Source organism: Maniola hyperantus, chromosome 2, assembly GCF_902806685.2.
Source record: "Maniola hyperantus chromosome 2, iAphHyp1.2, whole genome shotgun sequence".
Lineage (NCBI taxonomy): Eukaryota > Metazoa > Arthropoda > Insecta > Lepidoptera > Nymphalidae > Maniola > Maniola hyperantus.
The window spans coordinates 7,999,746-8,019,809 of record NC_048537.1 but is presented as its reverse complement, the minus strand read 5'-3'; the positions used below and the strand labels follow the sequence as shown (position 1 = coordinate 8,019,809).

Genomic DNA, 20,064 nt, shown 5'->3' with positions numbered 1-20,064 from the left:
CAAGTGACCCAAGTGGATTCCGTTAACCTAGTGCTATGCATTTTGTTCTCGACCATGATAACTACATTTGAATGGAAACCCTGTCGTTATCTTACATGAGTGACAGCTTAGATGAGCGCATACTTTTATAATGAAGTTTTATTTTTGAGTCCATCGTCTAACTATAAATCATTTGTGATAGGTTTTCGGAGAGGTACCTAACCTACTTATATTTATAGATAAACTAGCTTATTTCCGCGACTCCGTCAGCGAGGATTTATGTTTTTAGGGTTCCGTACTTCAATAGGAAAAAGGAACCCTTATAGGATCACTTTGTTGTCTGTCAGTCTGTCGTGTCTGTCAAGAAATTCTTTAGGGTACTTCCAGTTAACCTAGTATCATGAAATTTGGCATGTAAGGTCAGTAAAACAAAAATCCGAAAACCGTGAATTTGTGTTATATCACAAAAAAAATTAACTAAGTATGTGTTCATGAAGAAATAATTAATATTTTCAATTCACCAAGTAAGATAACTTATAGGTACCAAATAGAGTATCATATTATCATATGAAAGGGCTTTACCTGTATGCATTCTAAATAAATTTTTATTTATTTTTATGCATAATAGTTTTCGATTTATCGCTCAAAATGTTGAAAAAAATACCCGAGTACGGAACCCTCGGTGCACGAGTCTGACTCGCACTTGGCCGGTTTTTCAAAGATCGCGTTGGCAAATCCTAGGTCTAAGTCAGTCAATCACGGTAGTATTTTCTTCGGAATAGTATTAGAAATCAAGTCATGCATTGCCAGACATTTAGTTTCGTGGCAAGTGGCAACCCTCTGCCAGACACACTAACTTTAATATGTTTTGGCCGCCTGGCAGGGGGTTGCCACGATACTAAGTGCCTGGGTGTGCATGACGGCATTTCTAATACTATTCCGAAGATAATAAAAAATAGAATTTTCCGAAGAAAATAAACTATACTTTGAGTAAAGATTTTATAGGAACTTCTTTGTTACCTATTATCTGCCAAAGCCATGATCCAAACTTCTTAGTCGCTGATCGTTCCTCCCTGTATGGGGACAATGCGCAGAGAAACTTTCAGCTTTTTATAAAATAACGAAGGGCTGGCCCTGACAGGCTCTAAGTCTATTAGTTTAGTTTAAAGAATGTTCTCACTATTACCTATCGATAGAAAATTTCATGACTACGAGTGGCTAAATGGAAAGAAAAACGTCTAAAATAGTCTATTATTGTCTGGCAGCAGATTTTTTATTGGGGATATAAAGCTGTGTTTGTTTTAAGTAATTTTTGGAATACGAGCTCATCTCGGTCGCAGATAAATCGTCGACAATAAACCTAACACGAAGAGATCGTAAAATTCTAATTCCAAGCCGTACGGAACGTTCCCGGCGCCGCGCCGCGATCCCACCGAGAACAACCTATCGTAATATTATCCACTACTACTGTGTAACATATTTCATCCAAGTATGAAACAGGTTTAGATAACATAGAATATATATGGCCTTGCTATCCAAAAATCTCGGCACATTTTTAGATAACAAAAGTTTTCTGCGTCTCATATTAGGAACACCACTGTGCCATCAGCACAGATGTCCGTGTGGAAAAGAGGTTGATACATTTGGAATACATAGACTCTCTTGCCAAAAGAGCGCTGGTAAGCTATTTAGGCATGGTTCTCTTAACGACACGATCAATAGGGCTTTTGCCACCATAGACATTCCTATGCTGATTGAGCCAGCAGAGATTAGTTGGGACGATGGCAAAAGACCTGATGGATTGACGCTGGTTTCCTGGGAACGGGGACAGGCCCTAATCTGGAACGCAACGTGCATTGACACATTGACTCCGTGCTATATCAGGGAGACAGCATCAAGACCGGGAGCCGCAGTAGAAATGGCTGAAACCTGCAAGCGGCGCAAGTATGCCTCTCTTTTCGAGAGGTTAAATTTTTTTTCGTTTGCCGTAGAGGTACCCTGGGGCCACGGAGTCTTAGTGCAAAAAAATATATAAGAGACATTTCGCCGCGATTAATAAGCCTCATCTGGTGACAGAAGTGCTGGTTCATTTTTTGCGCAACGGATCAGCCTGGCTGTCCAGCGCAAAAATGCAGCCAGTATCTTGGCATCTTCCACGCGTGGATGACGTGTACAGTAACTAGATAAGGCTAATTTTCAATAAAAAAAAACAGGAAGCATAATTTTTCATTTTTGAGGTGAACTTATAATATATTTTTGTCCACGCTGAAACTGAAAGAATCCACCGAGCCGCGAGAAAGAGCGTTTCGCGAATTTCCTTGACACATCTCGCACAGACATACCTACCTACGTTTTGTTAATACGTAAGTTCTATGTTTTCTTGAAAATTTATATAATAAAAATCTTTGACGAAGCAAAGGAAGTCTGCCAGTCTAGCTGGGTACATTTGTTCGTCTGTCTGTCTATCGGTCTGTTATAGCCTTATAACGTCTGACTTAGTGAACACATTTACATTATTTTAATTACTTAGGTAATTTAAATTACTGTAAATAGATGGCCCAAAGCCGAAAATTGCAATAAAGTTATACAAAAAATTATTTGAGGGGAGCGCTCATAGAAGCAGCTCATGCTCTCAATTTTTTTACGATAGTGTCAAGTGTGATAGAGCATTTTGATACGTACATAGCGAGTAGAGTCACGGTCTCTAATAGTCTATTTAAGTTTATCAGACAAAGAGCCAGACACAACTCTAATTGGATTCATATACATTTTTGTTCTACCTTATACTGGCTTGTTTGCTGTAATGATTAGTCAGAGGCTTAGATTTGTAAGTTTATTTAGTAAATGTGTTTTCTCACTCGAGCGCAAATAGGCAATGGCTACCTGAATCTATGCGGGTAGTCCGTATAATGTTTTAGCGGTAAACACTTCAAAAAGTATTATGTATAAGTTACCTAGTACATATCAGCTCATTAATTCATACAAATCACACTATGCAGTGTTTATCCAGATATCTTGCATGATGGCGAAACGAAGAGACGGGCACGCGAAATGCGGGCGAAGGCTTATACAGGAAGTAGATTGGTACCTAGACTAGACAGTGATGTTACATTACGATACGGGTTATAAGCTACATACTCGGTAGGTACCTAAATATATTCCTTAAAGTAGGTAAGTAAAGGTACTCCTAACTTTATCCTGAACAACCCTTTGGCTACTAGCCACTGCTAGAAAGCACAAACTACCAAAATCGCCTAACGATTCAATACGATGTAAAAATCTACTGTAGATTTATGTGTAAACATCACTCAGAAAATCAGGTACCTAAGTATTAAAATATTTTAACGAATAATGCAAATGCAACATCGTTTCTCGAATAATTGTTTCCCGTTCAGAAATTCCTGATTTCACCCTAGTTTCATTAATAGGTAAGTAGGTACAAATATACATCATCATGATCAACCCATCGCCGGCTCACTACAGAGCACGGGTCTCCACTCAGAGGGAGAAGGGTTGTGGTCATACTCTACCAGGCTGGCCAAGTGCGGATTGGCAGACTTCACAAAGCTTTGAGACCATTATGGAGAACTCTCAAGCATGCAGGTTATCTTACGATGTTTTTCTTCAGTTACATATTATATGTAGATACATTATATTCTACAACTTTTCTTTTCTCGATCTACGAGGATTTTGTGATGACTCATGTGAGTGACACGTACCAATCCAAATATTATAATGCAACGCGGGTATTTTGTTTACAAATAACAAGGTAGGTATGAGCACCACTACTCCAGAGGCAATAATTTTATGCAACAGTAAAAACAGCGTCTTTCGAGAAGAAATACTTATCTACTTGTTTTACCTATCTTTTTTTGCTCAACATTTTTTCTTTAGATCAGTGCGAGCGAAGCGAATCAGATATGAGCGAAGGGGCAAAGTCGCCAAGCTTCCATAAAGGAACTAGGAACTAGGAATACATAGTAGGTATCTTCCTACAATTATCTTTTTTGTAATCGGTGGCTAGGGTCGTCGACCGCACGGAGGCTGCCGAGCGACGTAGCGGACCCATGCGCGGGCGCCTTCCTCTATCTTTGCCCCAAACAGTAAACTTTCCTACTTTCTTTGGCCTACAATAACAAAGGTAGGTACTTTTATAGTGAAATATTATTATCTACTTATGTACCTTTTGTACGCACCTTTCTTCCAAATCCATTTAATATGTAGGCTCATGAACTATGAACTCGTACATAATATTACAATAGCAATATTTCTTGGTATAGATATGTACCTAATATTCTTATAATACTTAGGTACATAATATAGTGTGTTACAAATTACAAAGATAGTGCAAAAAAATTCACTCTGAAAACCTGCGCTATTTATTTTTCTGATTTTTTTATAGGTGGGCTTTTTAGGGTTCAACATTAATTTTTAGGATTCCGTACTTCAAAAGGAAAAACGAACCCTGGCCTCGGTGCGCGAGTCCGACCCGTACCTACTTGATGGGTTTTCCCTTCACTTACTTGATTTAGGTTTTTAACAATCCCCTTTGGTTTTCCGGGATAAAAAGTAGTCTATGTCACTACTCACTCTCCAGGTCTTTGACTATATTATATCCATGCAAAAAATCACGTCAATCCGTTGCTCCGTTGCGACGTGATCAGAGGACAAACCGACAAACAAACATACTTTCGCATTTATAATAAGGGTACCTACTGATATTATTGTCTATAATCATTTCAATATTTTACGTTATTTAAAGATTTCGATTATTAGCACTAGGGTGACCACGATGCCCGTGTGTTTTATTGGATATTATTTTATAAAATAAATATACTATTTAAACATGTTTGTTTGTTTGAATTCTTGCACAAAAATTGAATTCCAATTAAGCTTTGATAATGTTGAGAGGGTCATAAAACATTTTCTAGATAACGAGAATGACGTTAAAAGAAATTTCCCGATATTTAAATTTTTTTCGTATTTATAACTGTGTTCCTTAATGCGTAAGACTAGCATGAAGATTATATTTTAATCGTTACGTTAATCGAAATGGTGGTCTAAACTTGATCGCTGTTTAAAATCACATATGATTAAGTAGGTACCTACGTTATAGGTATCTCTCTAACATATACCTACTAATAAGATAGGTACACATCTTGAAACAAAACTGAAATTTTTGTTTTAAATATTTGTAAAATAAAATAAGTATATTTTACGTTGGAGGGGGCTCCCACGTGATCATAAAGGGGTCTGAACAAAAAATAATTTCATGTCTAGGGTTGTGTGATACTGATAAGATTTGGAACATTTTTAGAAAGTAAAATAATTTAATCTAATATCCTATAAATAATAAATAGGTAAATCTTCGTGATACTTAGTGATAATTTAACCAAAAAAGTGAAGTTTATTTTTTACCCGATACGGAAGAACGACTCGCTCGGGCACATGGGTCCTTTTCTTCTTTATTTTATTACTAGCAGACCACAGGCCCGGCTGGTATCGCTCGGTTGCTGACAATACTTTCTGAGGGAAAATGATTACAAAAAAAATGCAAGATCGCACGTTTCTAGATCTAGCACGGTTGAACCGACTTTGAGCTGCACGTTGGTAAGTCAGTCAGTTTCACCCTTCATTTAATAGGTAGGTACCTACCTACATTATGTACTAATTCCATGGTCTAGATTCTTATTAATATTTACTATGAATTGAATTTGAATGAAGTTTCGGATTAGTAGGTACCAATCTATTGCACAATAAAAATATTACGATACAATAACAACATTTACAACATAAACAAAGGCACATAATAGAGTATAGACCGAGGCAGCCCTAGTACCGGTAACGTGCAGCGTCCTCCGCCCAACCCGCGCTCGCCCCTTCTCTTCCATCCATCAGTCAGTCACTCAATAACACGCGACGGGAACGGTTGTACACTTATTTGCCGCGCCCGATATTCACGCGGACAACTGGGTCACGAGGTGCATACGCGTATTGCCAAAGAACACTTGTTTGTTTTGTGTTGTGTTGTGGGTGGTTTCAGTGACAGTGTTTTGAGATTCCTTGTGAATTAAGAAACTAGCGGCGCTTTTGAAGTGTACGTGATGCGTGCGTGAGCGCAGCGCATGACGTGCTACGAAACATTGAGAGCTTCGGCACCCGCCGCGGACGCCCCCATGGCGCACCACTTCGTCAAGTGGTGGCGCAACAAGTTTAGAAATGGATATAAGAAATTCAGCAGTAAGTGCAAACTAAACTGAATCAATTTTAAATAGTATACTCCTTAAAAATACAATATGGGAATTTACATAAGTCACTAAGACATTCGCTCTCAATGATTTGAATGAAGTAGTAAACCTATTGAACGTTACTGAATGAATGTTGTACGGAGTACGGATCATAGAATAACCAATATTAACTAAGTAAGCATAATAAAAGTTGTAATAAAAATGAATATTAAAACTTGCTTGCTGAACAGTTACAACGAAAATCCACACGGGTAAGTAGTAAGCCTAACCTCTCTTGCATATAGCTCTATCTTGCAGGATAAGCTTTATAATATACTGATGGTATAGCAAGTTTAAGACAAATTCTGATATTTCAATAATGACTGCAGAACTGTTAGTAGTTAGAGTTTTGGAGCCTTTAAAATATACCTAGCCACAGCCTAATGGAAGAAATCAAAACCGATTTTTACCGATAGTTGAACAATTAGCTCTATGCACCTCTAGATAAAGAGGTGTCGTGATAGCGTTTTAAATTATTAAAATCCTGTATGTACAGATGTATAAGTAGGTAGCAATAGTAGGATTCATTGATGTATTGGTCAGCCGTTATTTATCGTCAAATTTTGGAATAATATGCACATTCCATAACAGTAAAGTTGTTTATTATTACTATTCCATTAAGAAATTAGACTCACGTTGTTTATCGTGTAATAAGCTGAAAGATGCAACATTTGTTAGTGAAATATGATAAGAACAGCGATTTGAAATAGCGTAAATAAAACTTTGCTTTCTGCACTAAAGCTGATTAATAAGTCAAATTAGGTTTTGGACTTGTAGCCGACGTATTATCATACATGCCTTGCATTTACTAATTAATTAAATCCTAGATAGGTAATGCTATTAGTCCTTTTGCATAATGGGAATTGTGAAGTGGATTTTTGTTCACACACACCTTTTATTCACTGGCATAAAATATAGCCTTTAACAAAAAACAAAAAAGGAATAAATTAAATAAAGGAGGGACATAAATTAAGTGACCTAAAATGTTTGCCATCCATTTCTGAATGTAATGACTTTCAATTATTGTGAATCAAATCATCGGATGATATTATAATACTATCGGCGGGTTACTTTTATTTCAAAAACAGAATAAATACCAGAACCAGAAACCTATCAGTAGGAGAGAAGTTAAACTAACAGCGGCGCAGCTGCAAAGATATTATGTTCTCATTCATTCAGAGTGGTCATGGTTGTGAGTTATCTTTTACTGCCCACCCTCCAGCAGCTTCTGTTCTTAGGCAGATGTAGGCATTTGTTGTGGAATAGATATGTCCGTCCACATACTTACCTAGTTGGGAAACAACCACATGGGCGTGTGTTTTCTATTGATTTCGGATTGAAAATGCGAAAGGTTCCTACTCCTAGCACAAGCTTAACGCTTAGTTGGGGGAAAGGGGAATATTAATCATTATTGGCTAATATTCTTATTTAAAAAAATGAGTTAGGACAAATATGTTCAGGGCAACTGACTTAGGAATCATGAGGCCTTTTTGTTACAATTGTTTTGGAATTTAGTAAAATATTTTTCAAGCGTGAGTTGTCCATAAAATTGACTTATTACCTACTTTGCAAAAACAATTTCCGTATTACTCAAGTCTGCTACTGATTCGGTACTACTTCAAAGAAAAAAGATTTTCCTTTGATCTTGTTCTATTTAGTAACGAAATAGTCGTAACCCCAACACTTCAATTAAAAGATAGGTAGGTATACATTTTTGTTTCATAACGTATTTTCACGCACGTCAACTGTGAGGCAAAGTTTGTTAATAATTTTAAATTCAAACTGAGCCGCGTCGCTCATTTGATTTACTTCAAAGAGAAAAGTTAAAAGCACTCGCCGAAGCGGAGACAATGATACCTTTTATTTGACATCAAAGAATTCGCCGCCCCGAGCTCTTCTTTAAAGTGAGTAATAGTATGTACCTACATAATTATAGCCCGCTACAAATAACAATAGATAGGTAGATATAATGCGTACAACTTAGCTTGAAATATACTCAATGGTATAGGTATATTTTAAATTACTAGATTTTGTAGTACTGACTTAGACAATGTAAACATAAATCGGCCAAGTGTAAGTCAATATTTTCTGCCACGTACAGTAGTTAATGTAGGTATGCAATGTATTTATTTTTCTTGCAAACTAGGTATAATTTTTAAGTTTCAGTTGTAAGTTGACAGCCAGAAGGCATTGGTTTTTCTATTCTTAGTTTGAACGCATTAAGCATGCAAAGATACCAAGGACGTTTTCAAAGATATCTAATAGCTTTCGACGCATAATTTAACGTTTTTTTGATGCAGATTCTTCCACATTTTGTTTTACAAATATGTAGTTGAATAATTTATTAAATGTTTTCGTTTTACTTTTAAGTAAAGATTTTTGTGTAAACTTTCGTGATTTTGCTCCATACTTAAGTAGGTATTACATAACACTAATATAGCATTTCATATTAGTTTCACATAAGTATGGTTTTAAAATGAGTTTCATTGGGCATCGTGTTTAAATGTCCGTAATGAGTGCATGAATATGGTAGACACGTCTGCTGTTACTCACTGACTCCTTAATTGACATTTAGTTTTAACTGATTATACCTACACACGGTTATCTTTGACCAATTTTCTAAGGCAGACAATCTAAGAATATTTAATACTAGCTGACCCGGCGAATTTCGTCCGCCAAACAGTCGATTCTTTATTTTTTTAAATACGTAAGTACTAACAATTTTTTAAAAATTTCTCTCTGTAAGAACTATCCTCGTACTTGAAGGAATATTATAAAAAAGAATTAGCGAAATCGGTTAAGCTGTTCTCGAGATTTGCGCTTAGCAACACATTCAGCGATTCATTTTTATTTATAGCGATATTTAGTTAAAAATACTGTAAAACTAAACTATTTTGTAACTCTCCAAGGGCAACTAGGTAATTTGTATTAAAACTAGAAGTTTAATACAAATTAATTAAAATTAGTAATAGTAACAAAATAGAAAAAGTGAAAGTGCTAATCAAACTGTAATAAAGATTGATTAACAATTTAGTGATATGTTGCTGGTTACCTTTACCAACGTATTATTAACTGGGTCCGTTTGTATATCATTGAGAATATGAAGAGAAAGTTGTTATTTAATCGAACCAGAGTAGGTACCTACCTATACCTAGTTAGGATAGAACCTAAATAATAACACACGACGACACAACGAAATATCAGCCGAACATAGTTTAAATACCGTTAGCAGTAAGTTATGGTACCTACTAAGGCAGAAGGCTACTAATAACAAATATCCGTTGTGTAGTTTTTGTGATAGCTTTTACCCTAGGTCATAACTCATACATAACCCATGATATAAAAGCACAGAATTTAAAAATTACTAAAGTTGACTAAAGCCAGTGAAAAATAACTTACCTAATTGCATACTTGGACTTTTTTTAGATTAATTAACATAATTTTAGTAAGAACTTAATACATATTTTTAAATTAAAGTACCTAAGTAACTCGATTCATATTTTTCTAACTTGTGTAATGTAGCCTGCGTATACTTAGTATTATTTATTTTGTCGTGAGTCGGGATTTATCCATAAATTATCTAAGTGTTGGGCACCCTACATCGGTCGTCACATGACGTGACAGCTTAACTTACCTCATTTGTGGTCTTAAAAAGTTAACGTTAGTTTTAATTTAATTAAATAATCTGTAGGTACATATGAATGTCAAAGTCCTGATTGACTGACTGGCTTATATATCAACACACAGTCTAAATCGCTGGTCTCTAGAGACATGAAATTAAGAGCGTGTGTTCTTTATAAAGAGTAGGTACTAGGTATCCACGAAGAACGAATTTTTCGAAATTCTACCCTAAGTGGGCTAAATGGGGGTTTGAAATTCATGTATTCCACGCGGACGAAGTCGCGAGCATAAGATAGTTCAACGATTAGCCTATTTGCCTATACACGGAAAGAGAATGTTAAATAAAAACCGGCCAAATGCGTGGCGGGCCACGCGCAGTATAAGGTTTCGTAGTCACATTCCTCGAAAAACATTATATATACTCGTAACTCCTTAACCTGTGAACCCTACTTAGCCATGATAGTTTTCCTTTAAAATTGATTATATTATACTACTGCTGTGAATTTTTTCACGTTCCTAACCAAACGTCGTATCAGCCAAACGGTAGTTCCCACAACCACAATATTCCCCACTTTACATGTAGGGGAGCTACCCTAAAAAAAATATTTATCAAAATTTTATTTTACCACTTTGTCGGCGTGATTAATATTTATACCCATGCCAAATTACAGATTTCTAGCACTAATAGTCTCAGAGATTAACCGAGGACGGACGGACGGAAAGACGGACGGACATGGCGAAACTATAAGGGTTCCTTGTTTACTACGGAACCCTAAAAATGACATTACTTAACAAGTTACCGGCGAGCTCAAAAATATGCAACATTGTAAGTTGAATAACTTTTTAGTCATAAAAAAGAAAAAACCGGCCAAGTACGACTCAGACACGCTCACCGAGGGTTCCGTACTCGGGTATTTTTTCGACATTTTGTACGATAAATCAAAAACTATTATGCTTAACAATAAATAAAAATCTGTTTTAGAATGTACAGGTAAAACCCTTTCATATGATAACCCATTTGTTAAGGTTATCTTACTTTGAAAATAGAAAATACCTACTAATTATTTGTTCAGGAACACGTTTTAATTTTTTTTGTGATGTAACCACAAATTCAGTTTTCGGAATTTTTCCTTTACTTGTGCTATAAGACCTACTACCTACCTGCCAAATTTCATGATTCTAGAATCTAGGTCAACGGGAAGAGGGTTTCTTGACAGACACGACAGACGGACAGACACAGACAGACAACGAAGTGATCCTATAAATATATCCTTTTGAGGTACGGAACCCTAAAAACAGCTCAAGTGCGAGTCGGGTCTCGCTCTTTTAGTGTTCCGTAGGTATATAATTATGAACATAGGTATTAGTTAATATTTTGGGTGTATGAAATATTTTCTTTTCCGAGCTAGAACATCGCAATAAACCGTGAATGAAAACCCCAAAAATGTTTTGGGTCAACGTTCTAAACCAAATACTAAAATTTCAGGTATGTAGTATGTAGGTACCTAACTCATTTAGTCTACGAGCTAGAGACCGGTTACACGCAGACAGACAGACAGCAGAGTGACATTAACAGGGCTCCGTTTTTACCCAGGTACGGAACCCTAACAACTGATTGCGTGAGATGTAGATACTGCGTCTCTCTATCAGCGAAAATCCACATTACAAACACAAAAAGGCCATGTCATACCTTGCCTAGAACCTAGATATTTCTAAGGCACTGTTTTTAAAGATAGGTACCTACCTAAGTACCTACCAATGGTAGGACCTGTGCTAAGGACTAGGTAATGGCAGTAATGGCTAATGGAGTCCTAGTATGGAGAATAAGACTTTAGGCTTCTGTTAGAATAATTCTATCAGATAAATTCTAAGAACGCTTTTAAAAGAAAATAAAATTAGTGGCAGATGTGGGACGGCGAACCCAGAGCTCTAAAGCTTTAGGCCCATGCCGATCTCTCGGGCCTTCCGAGAAATAACTCGACGCCCGCCCTGCTAGCCCCTGTGCCTTGTGAGTCTTTACTTATACCCGGCCGCTCGCTTTACACAAAAATCTTTTGAATTTTGCCGATGCGATGGCATTCGATTTACTACCTTATACGTTGTTAGATTTATTTCCGTGTATTAATTCCGCCGTTCTATTTCTAAAAAGCGGTTTATCTTATAAGATAGCTGAATAAGTAGATGGTTTTAAGATATTTTCTGCAGGACAAAATCTTATGATTTCGATAAAAAATTAGCACTTTTCCTTCCCCGTCCTCACCATAATATAATGAACGTGGACACTGACAAAGAAGTTGCTCAGCGTGGTTTGGAAATGACCTAGCCCAAACCCTCAGCAAGTTGAAGGGACAGAGGGCAGGCTGGAATCGAAAAGATCTAGAGTAGAGTGGAACAAGTGGGGTACTTAGTAGACACTAGTGTGCCCCCTCCAGTAACATAGACCGATGATACAGGCTCTTTAGTCTTTGGCCTAAATTCAGCTGCGGATGTCCGCCGACTGAAATGCTGATGACGACAACTATTCAATGTAATCGTGACGTTTTGCCAGTTAGGTTCTTGGATTAGGTTACCCTGCATGACGTTTTAACCTTATGACAAATTTACAATAGTATTATAAATACTTAATACTACCGTTTCAACCACTAAATTATTGTTCTAGTTTAAGTTATCGTCTACCAATAGACGGTTCCATCTTCTATCGGGTTAGAATGTGATTTTACATTTAAAAAAAAGGTGGTTAATGGGCCTGTAAATCAAGGACCTTTAAGGTACCCACGAAGAGATGTGTCAACCAGACCAATCAGCAGAAATGGCGCGCAAAAATAGGCTACTTGACAATTTTTTTAAGTTGGTCTTAAATGGTTAATATTTGTCCTATTATATCAAAAAAATTAACACTATATTTTTTTGCGCCCTAAAAACCGTAAAACTTTAATTTAAAAAAATATTTTTCTTAGACAGGTGAAAACACTGTCGGCCATGTTTGGCCGATAGATTATCTGTGCTCTGACGTCATGCATTTGTAAACAACAGTATAACCACAGGGTTATACTGTTGTTTACAAATGCATGACGTCAGAGCACAGATAATCTATCGGCCAAACATGGCCGACAGTGTTTTCACCTGTCTAAGAAAAATATTTTTTTAAATTAAAGTTTTACGGTTTTTAGGGCGCAAAAAAATATAGTGTTAATTTTTTTGATATAATAGGACAAATATTAACCATTTAAGACCAACTTAAAAAAATTGTCAAGTAGCCTATTATCACGTCACCTCTCATTCTCAATAATCTGATCAGTGTACTGAGCACATCTCTTCAGTGGTCAGGGACCAAGTCAGGGACGCTTAAGTCCCTCTCACTATGACGTTATCGTTTCGACGCTCAATTTTATCAACGTTTGGCAAGATATAAAATATGAAACTAACTCTATTTATCTCTTGTAGGGATTTGCATGCCATGACCTTGTGCACTAAGTATATAATAGGTACATATTTATCAAATTGTTGCACTAGAATCATCTTTAATATTGTTATTTATCATCTATTCCAGTGGGTACTGAGGGCGAGCGCACAGATACAGAAGAATTAATAGGACGTGCGTCATCCCAATGTTCTGCTCCACCGGACGTCTTGCCGAGCGAAGCGAGAGCCTTGCTGCAGCCGGCGACACCGCCACCCATCCCTGCGAGGAAGTCTGAGGCTTACTCCAAGAGGCCGCCTTCGCCCCAAAGACATGCAGATGTGGATGAGAAACAACCTAGATTACGATTTGAGGTATGTAAGTTTTTGTAAGATAAATTTCCAATTGCATGAAAAATTTAAATGCGATGCGATCCGTCAATACCAATAGTATTTCCTCGATAAAGGCTCGCGATATCGCGATCGCGTAATGGTATTGGTAGTATGGCAGGCCTCAAATGAGGTCGACCTTTGGCAACCTTTGCTCATCTGTTAACCAAATGAAGAGTATTTTTTATCTATCAATATCGTGATTCACGGTACAGAAATAGGCATCGTGATTAGGTTGCCCAATGAAATCACTTCAAGGCTACTCTTAATTGAAAGTAATAAAGGAACAAGAAAAAATAAAGTTGCCTCAGCAAAATCGGTGTTCGGGATTTTGTAGGTAGGCTTTACTTTTAAAACAAGACTAGATTTGTGTTGAACGTAGGTATGATGGATTGTTGAATACAATAAGTTCCTACATTATTATTACGGTAATGATAGCCAATGAAGCGGAAATCTTAAGGATTAATAAGGTTTTAAAATATAATTAGAATCGTTCTTAAAAATCAGCTCGGATTAAGTGGTAGGTAGGTACTGCCAAACTTGAAACTAAATTAAATTAATCCAAGAAAGATTAGCGCAGTTCACTGAACAACAGATTATTTTGTGATCGGTTATGAAAATCCTAGTAAGTCTTAATGCAATAGAAGGACATACTATTGTAATTATACATTTATTTTATGTATTACCTAGAACAATATAATGCTGCTCAGTCTAAATCTAGCCTGAATACCTAATGTTCAGAAAATTAACTACTCGCAAGATTTTCGATAAGAGCTCTAACCACTAATTTGACAAAAAATATTTTTTTATTATACATTTAGCTAAATTCCAAATTCCCAATTGTCGAGATTCCTATGTCCCTACCTTATATAAGGTAGCTGTACCTAAATACTGTTATTCGTATAGGTAAATGCATTGGAATATTTACAGTCAAAGCAATAGATTATTAGTTTCCCAGGAAATGTGAAGCAGCTATAGGTAGGTATATTATATTGTGTGATTGTGCATATTAAATGAATGTAACTACTTATAGTATATTTTCATCATTCATAAGTAGACTACGCTATCGTAGTTAGCAATTTATTGAATAATGAGATGATTCATCTATTTGTGTCATATCAGTCGGGCGAGCGGCTCGCTTTGTTCTATGGTATCTCTGTGATCGGAAGGCGCGACTAGTTTCCTTTTAGAGCTCGAGATAAGAACGCCTGTCCCCCATCGCCGCGGACACGCGTTGTTCGGCGCCACTGGTTATCTACGTTAGCTGACTATGTAGGTACCTACTTACAAATTCTTGTTTGTCATTTTATGCTTCCTTCTAATATTTTATAACCAAAACAAGTTTGAAAACAAACTTACTAACGAGTTATTTACTTTAATAACGAGACAAGACATTGATAAACAAGTACCTACCTACCTAATTTAAATCATAAACTCCGATGTTTATGCTGCATCACGTCTGGACTGATTTTTTTACATTTAAAAATGGCGCGCTACAGTCGCCATATTGAAATTTATAGTCGATCGATTTCTCTTGCACCGAAAAATAATCTCTATTATAATTTGTTACAGGAGCTGACGTGTGACGTTGAATTACAGCATCCAGAATCGTCCAAACAACAGCCGTTGCAGTTTTCTTTTACCCTCTACGACCTTGACGGTCACGGCAGGATGACAAAGGACGTAAGTGTAATATGAATCATAACATTATAAAATTGTATTGTCGACTGCTAGATACACTTATTCAATTGAGTACATTTTTGTCGACAGGATATAGCCGGTATAGTGTCGACTATATACGAGTCCATTGGAAAGTCGGTCACAGTTCCGCACTACGGTTCCAAAACAATACAAGTGCGTTTAACGGTTGTACCGGAGGACGGGTGGTCTCGCAATCACCGAGACAGGCGGGACGGGAGAAGAAGACGACGAAGGGAGCGGGCTGCTAACGTGCATGTTGCGCCGCCTGCCGAGTGCGCCGATAACAGTGACGACGAGCCTCACGATAGGCTGTCACATGAAGATGATGCTTCCTCGAAGTCCTCGTACTCGGGCGACAGACAGCCACCCCAAAGACCTCCACCAGTCCTTAGACAGAGGTCATCTCATCACCGTCACACGAGGCGAGAGCCGCGTGAACGGAAGCTCACGAAAAAGAGATCTGGAAGTTTACAAAGGCGAGAGCTGCTTGAAATCATTCAGGCAAACATGGAGAAAAATCGCCTGAGCTTTCAAGCTTCAAGGTATGTATTATTACAATAACACCAAAAATACAACAGTAAAACTGTTATGATATTGTAAACTGTGCCAGGGAGTTGGTTTCCTTAATTTGAAAGCTACAGTGTGACGATTGCAATTACCTCTAATCCAATCACAACAATTATTGAGACTAGCAATATGATAACTACAACTTTTCCAATCGACGTGCAAGATACTCTCCTTGCAAAACAAGACCCAAGACACATACCTACATTTCAAAGCTCTTTTAAAAACTGTATTTTTCTTTTTTTGCAGAAAGCCCTGTGAACCTGTTACCAATGAGGAAGAAATCTTACACAAATATCAAAAACTTAGAAATAGATCTTACACTGTTAGCGACAAGCCTCATGCATTCCAAAAGTTAAAAACAGAGGCCAATAACAACGGATATTTAGACTTAGCGAGTGGGGGTGATTCGAATTTGTGCAGGTACGATAGGTACTTGCACGCAGTTATATGTTCCTCAGCGCGACACGCTAACACGGGCTACCATCAGAAGCATTCGCAGACTCCGAGACACACCAGAACATCTCACAATTTAAACCAGCGGTCGCGTTCCCACGACTTGCCCGCTCAAAACCACTCTACACACCAACCTAGAGTACTACAAATCATATTTTTATAGAATTTAAGCATGGGCAGAGTCAATGTTTGACTGTGTCCTTACGAAAATTTTCGTGTGCAAGGAATTGTTTGAACAGAAACGAATACCTACATGGTCACCAGGAATTAAAAAAAGACTTGGGAAATTACATTTCCAAGCACCAGTTTGGAATTTACGACAGTCATATAAAAAATTATTGCCATCTGTGGTTCAAAGTCAAGCCCTCAGTATTGTAAACCTAGTAATCTCTATAATGAAGATATCCAAGGGCTATTTTGGTTTTACAAAACCATAATATAGAATGGTTGAGATGACGCAAATATGTGAAATGGAGTAGTTAACTAACTTGTAACAATTTGTAACTGACTTTTTATAAAAAGCGAATAAGAGCTTGGTACCTACGGAAAAAATAAAACGAAGTTTCTAACTAGCATAGTTTTTCAAAAATTGACAATAACCTATTTACAACTCAGTTTTCCGATCCTAAATAAAAGGTGAATTTATATATTTCTTTCCAAGCTACAGAAACCTCGATTGTGTATGCATTGTAGCAAATCGTATCAATATCATCATATCAAAACCAAAACCACACATTATTTGCATGCCTTCTTTAAGAAAAAAAAGTTCCTTAATATGCCACAATAGGAAATTATTTCGTTTCGAGCGTTTTAAAATACAAGTTCTTACTGAAACACTCTTTATTTATTGACTATAAATTTTCTTAAGCGGGATTGGATTTAGAACGACTTAGAATTTATAATCCACCATTCCATATTTTGTCATCTCGATGATGATTTAGTTGTAGGTAGTGTACCTACTACCTAGTTACACAAATCTTTAAACTATTGCCGGTGTAAGAGTACCTCAGTGTAAGTGTTATCACTTTCTTGCTTGTTCTTCTCGGTAGGTAACAAGTGCAAGATGCATTTGATGATTCAAAAGTACATACTAGTAAAGGTTTATTTGAATAAAAAATATTTCTATTCTATTCTGAGAAAAAGGATACCCAGCACTGTTTTAGACCTGTCAATATAATTTAGAGATTTATGTACTACCGAATTAGCCTATACCTATACAAAACCTATTTTGTTTCAAATATATATAGTAGGTACCTACGTATTAAGTAGTTATGTATAGAAAGCTTTTAGATTAAAAAAATACGCGCCGGATTGAGTACCTTCCTCCTTTTTTGGAAGTCTGTTAAAGTGATGTAACTACTGCATAGTGCCTTACATTTGATGTGAATGTTTACACACATTTTTTTGCGAAAAGTTTGGAATATAATATCTTAATAATTTTAATATGTTAATGCTCATTAGATGTATGTATCTTGTAGATACTAAAAACTCATTTTAGAGTTTTAGACTGATTTTAGATATAAGTTTTAGATGCTCCGGCTGATTACATTTTATAAGATAGGTATAGTACGCGACAGGTCGAGATGGTAAACGGGGAGGTAACGCCCCGCACATCCACACAGCCCCCGCCCTAACCCGGTGCGGGCGAGCGCGGGTGACGTGCGGGTGTGTGGGGAGTCCCCCGCCTCATATCCCGATTGCCATCTTGACATGTTGCGGACTATAGGTATGTTTTATTAATTATTACAATGTACTTAAGTGCAGCCTGCATTTTATTTGTGACATTTTGATTCGCTATTTTATGTCATTAAAATTGGTATTCTTTTATTTTCGGGTTGCATTACCATTATCAGTATTGATTATTCTTGTAAGTAAATGAATGAATCTGTAAAATGTTTTATCTACCTCTAATTTTACTTTATTAGCTTAACTTTAATATTTATTGTAAAAGCTAAATCCTAAAATTATTTTAGTACTTTTTTGTGATAACGAGTGATCTGTTTTCATGACAATGTTTCACTCAATGGTATTAAGCATGTGTATTCTTGTAAGATGGAACAATATCTTTCTAGATTTATGACAAAGATTATGTGCAGAACCAACTTTTGTTTTATAACTGAATGGAAATGTGGGTGTTATTTATCAACAGTGTAGCTAAATGTTTTGTAGTACACTATCTCTAAAAATGACAGATCAAAATTTTCTCTATGGTAATGCTCATGGATATCACTACATTTAGCCGTGGCTCTACCGCGGTTGTTTGACAGCTACAATGTCACGATCGCAATCATCTCTGATTGGTTAATGCTCGCTCACTATTGGCCACAATGCATTGTTGCAACAAGAATCACACAAATTCAGCCAATCAGAACAATTGAGATTGTAATAAAGATTGATGCAGGTTTTAGACAATCGCCCTGCTGTTATATAGTTAAGTTTAGAGATCGCGTACAACAAAATAAGCCCCGCTGTCCTTTTAAATTTATTTCAAATTGTTTATTAATTTATTCAAGCAAAATACTTGAGTACTGAATTGGTCTTATTTTCTAAATAATAATAACAATCTCGTAAACAAATTTCAATAGTAGGTAAGTCTGATTAATATGTTACATCTAGCATACAAAGAAAACTATAAAGTACTACTTTTAGAAGTGTTTTTTTAATTATCTTGTGCTAGATGATGCCCGCGACTTGCATGGATTAGGGTTTTTGGGGTCCGCACTCCGTAGTAAAACAAGGATAGAAATTCTTGTAGTTTCGTCAAGTCTCTCTCTCTCTGTCTGTTTGGCACAGCATAAAAATGAACTACACTTACCTAACAACTAAAGAAACCTGTTACGGCCTACACAGATTATTTATTTTCAATTTCTTGAACATGAAAAACGATGGCCGAAATTTTTGTTTGGTTTAATCCCTCGAGTGATACTTCATTGAATACGAATTTTAAAATCATTATGAGGATATTTTTAAGTTTTAACAAATTTTATGAAAATAAAAAAAACATCAAAATTTTTGTGTCTCCAAAATGCTAGTTACCTCTTTTCCTTTGGTCAGAACTATTAATGGGCCGTGAAAAGGTAACAGACAGACTGACAGATACACATTCGCATTTATAACATTAGTATGGAATATGGATAATAATGGTCGAAATTAAAATGGAATTTTGCTGTAGGAATAACATAAAGTTTGTGTGTTAAGTTAGTGGTGCATGCTATTGTAAATTTATTGTTTGTTATTGTTCCATTTTAAAATGTACAGTGTACAAAGTGCTCTATCTTGTCAAAAGTATTTATTATCAAATATAATCCTTGAGGTTTCAAACAAGGTATTTTATTTCATAAATAAGATCTACCCTAAGTACCTCATGCCTAATTACATAATATTATTATACAAGTAGAATTATAACTGTCATGGTTGTTCTTAGAAGCTCGTATTCGGTAGGTGATAATATTATGCTTGGTGATAGTTATTATGCTTACCCACGAAAAATTCTTGCTCGCTGTTTATGACTGAGATTTTTTTTATCACAATCTATTGTTTAACTTTGTAACAGATATCAAATAAATAAATTACATCGGGCGTCAAATAGGCGGGTTTAACTTATGAATACAAAGGCGACGACGACGTTTATAAGATTTTTATAAACAGAGAAGTACGTTAATGATTT

General features: G+C 36.4%; 1 protein-coding gene across 1 annotated transcript; it reads left to right on the top strand.

The window, feature by feature from the left end:
• Nucleotides 1-5,869: 5,869 nt before the first annotated feature.
• Nucleotides 5,870-19,721, top strand: nkd (naked cuticle). Its single transcript, XM_034979116.2, has 5 exons — nucleotides 5,870-6,219; nucleotides 13,438-13,661; nucleotides 15,249-15,359; nucleotides 15,447-15,919; nucleotides 16,191-19,721. Exons 1-5 carry the CDS (start codon nucleotides 6,105-6,107, stop codon nucleotides 16,558-16,560), a joined length of 1,293 nt encoding a protein of 430 aa, XP_034835007.1. The 5' UTR covers nucleotides 5,870-6,104; the 3' UTR covers nucleotides 16,561-19,721.
• The last annotated feature ends 343 nt before the right edge of the window (nucleotides 19,722-20,064 follow it).

What these genes read in the sequence shown, in the direction of transcription:
- nkd (XM_034979116.2), top strand. Translation starts at nt 6,105, where the DNA reads ATGACGTGCTACGAAACATTGAGAGCTTCGGCACCCGCCGCGGACGCC. An exon ending in ACGGCAGGATGACAAAGGAC is followed by an intron (nt 15,360 to 15,446) that starts GTAAGTGTAATA and finishes TTTTGTCGACAG; the next exon opens with GATATAGCCGGTATAGTGTC. An exon ending in CTGAGCTTTCAAGCTTCAAG is followed by an intron (nt 15,920 to 16,190) that starts GTATGTATTATT and finishes CTTTTTTTGCAG; the next exon opens with AAAGCCCTGTGAACCTGTTA.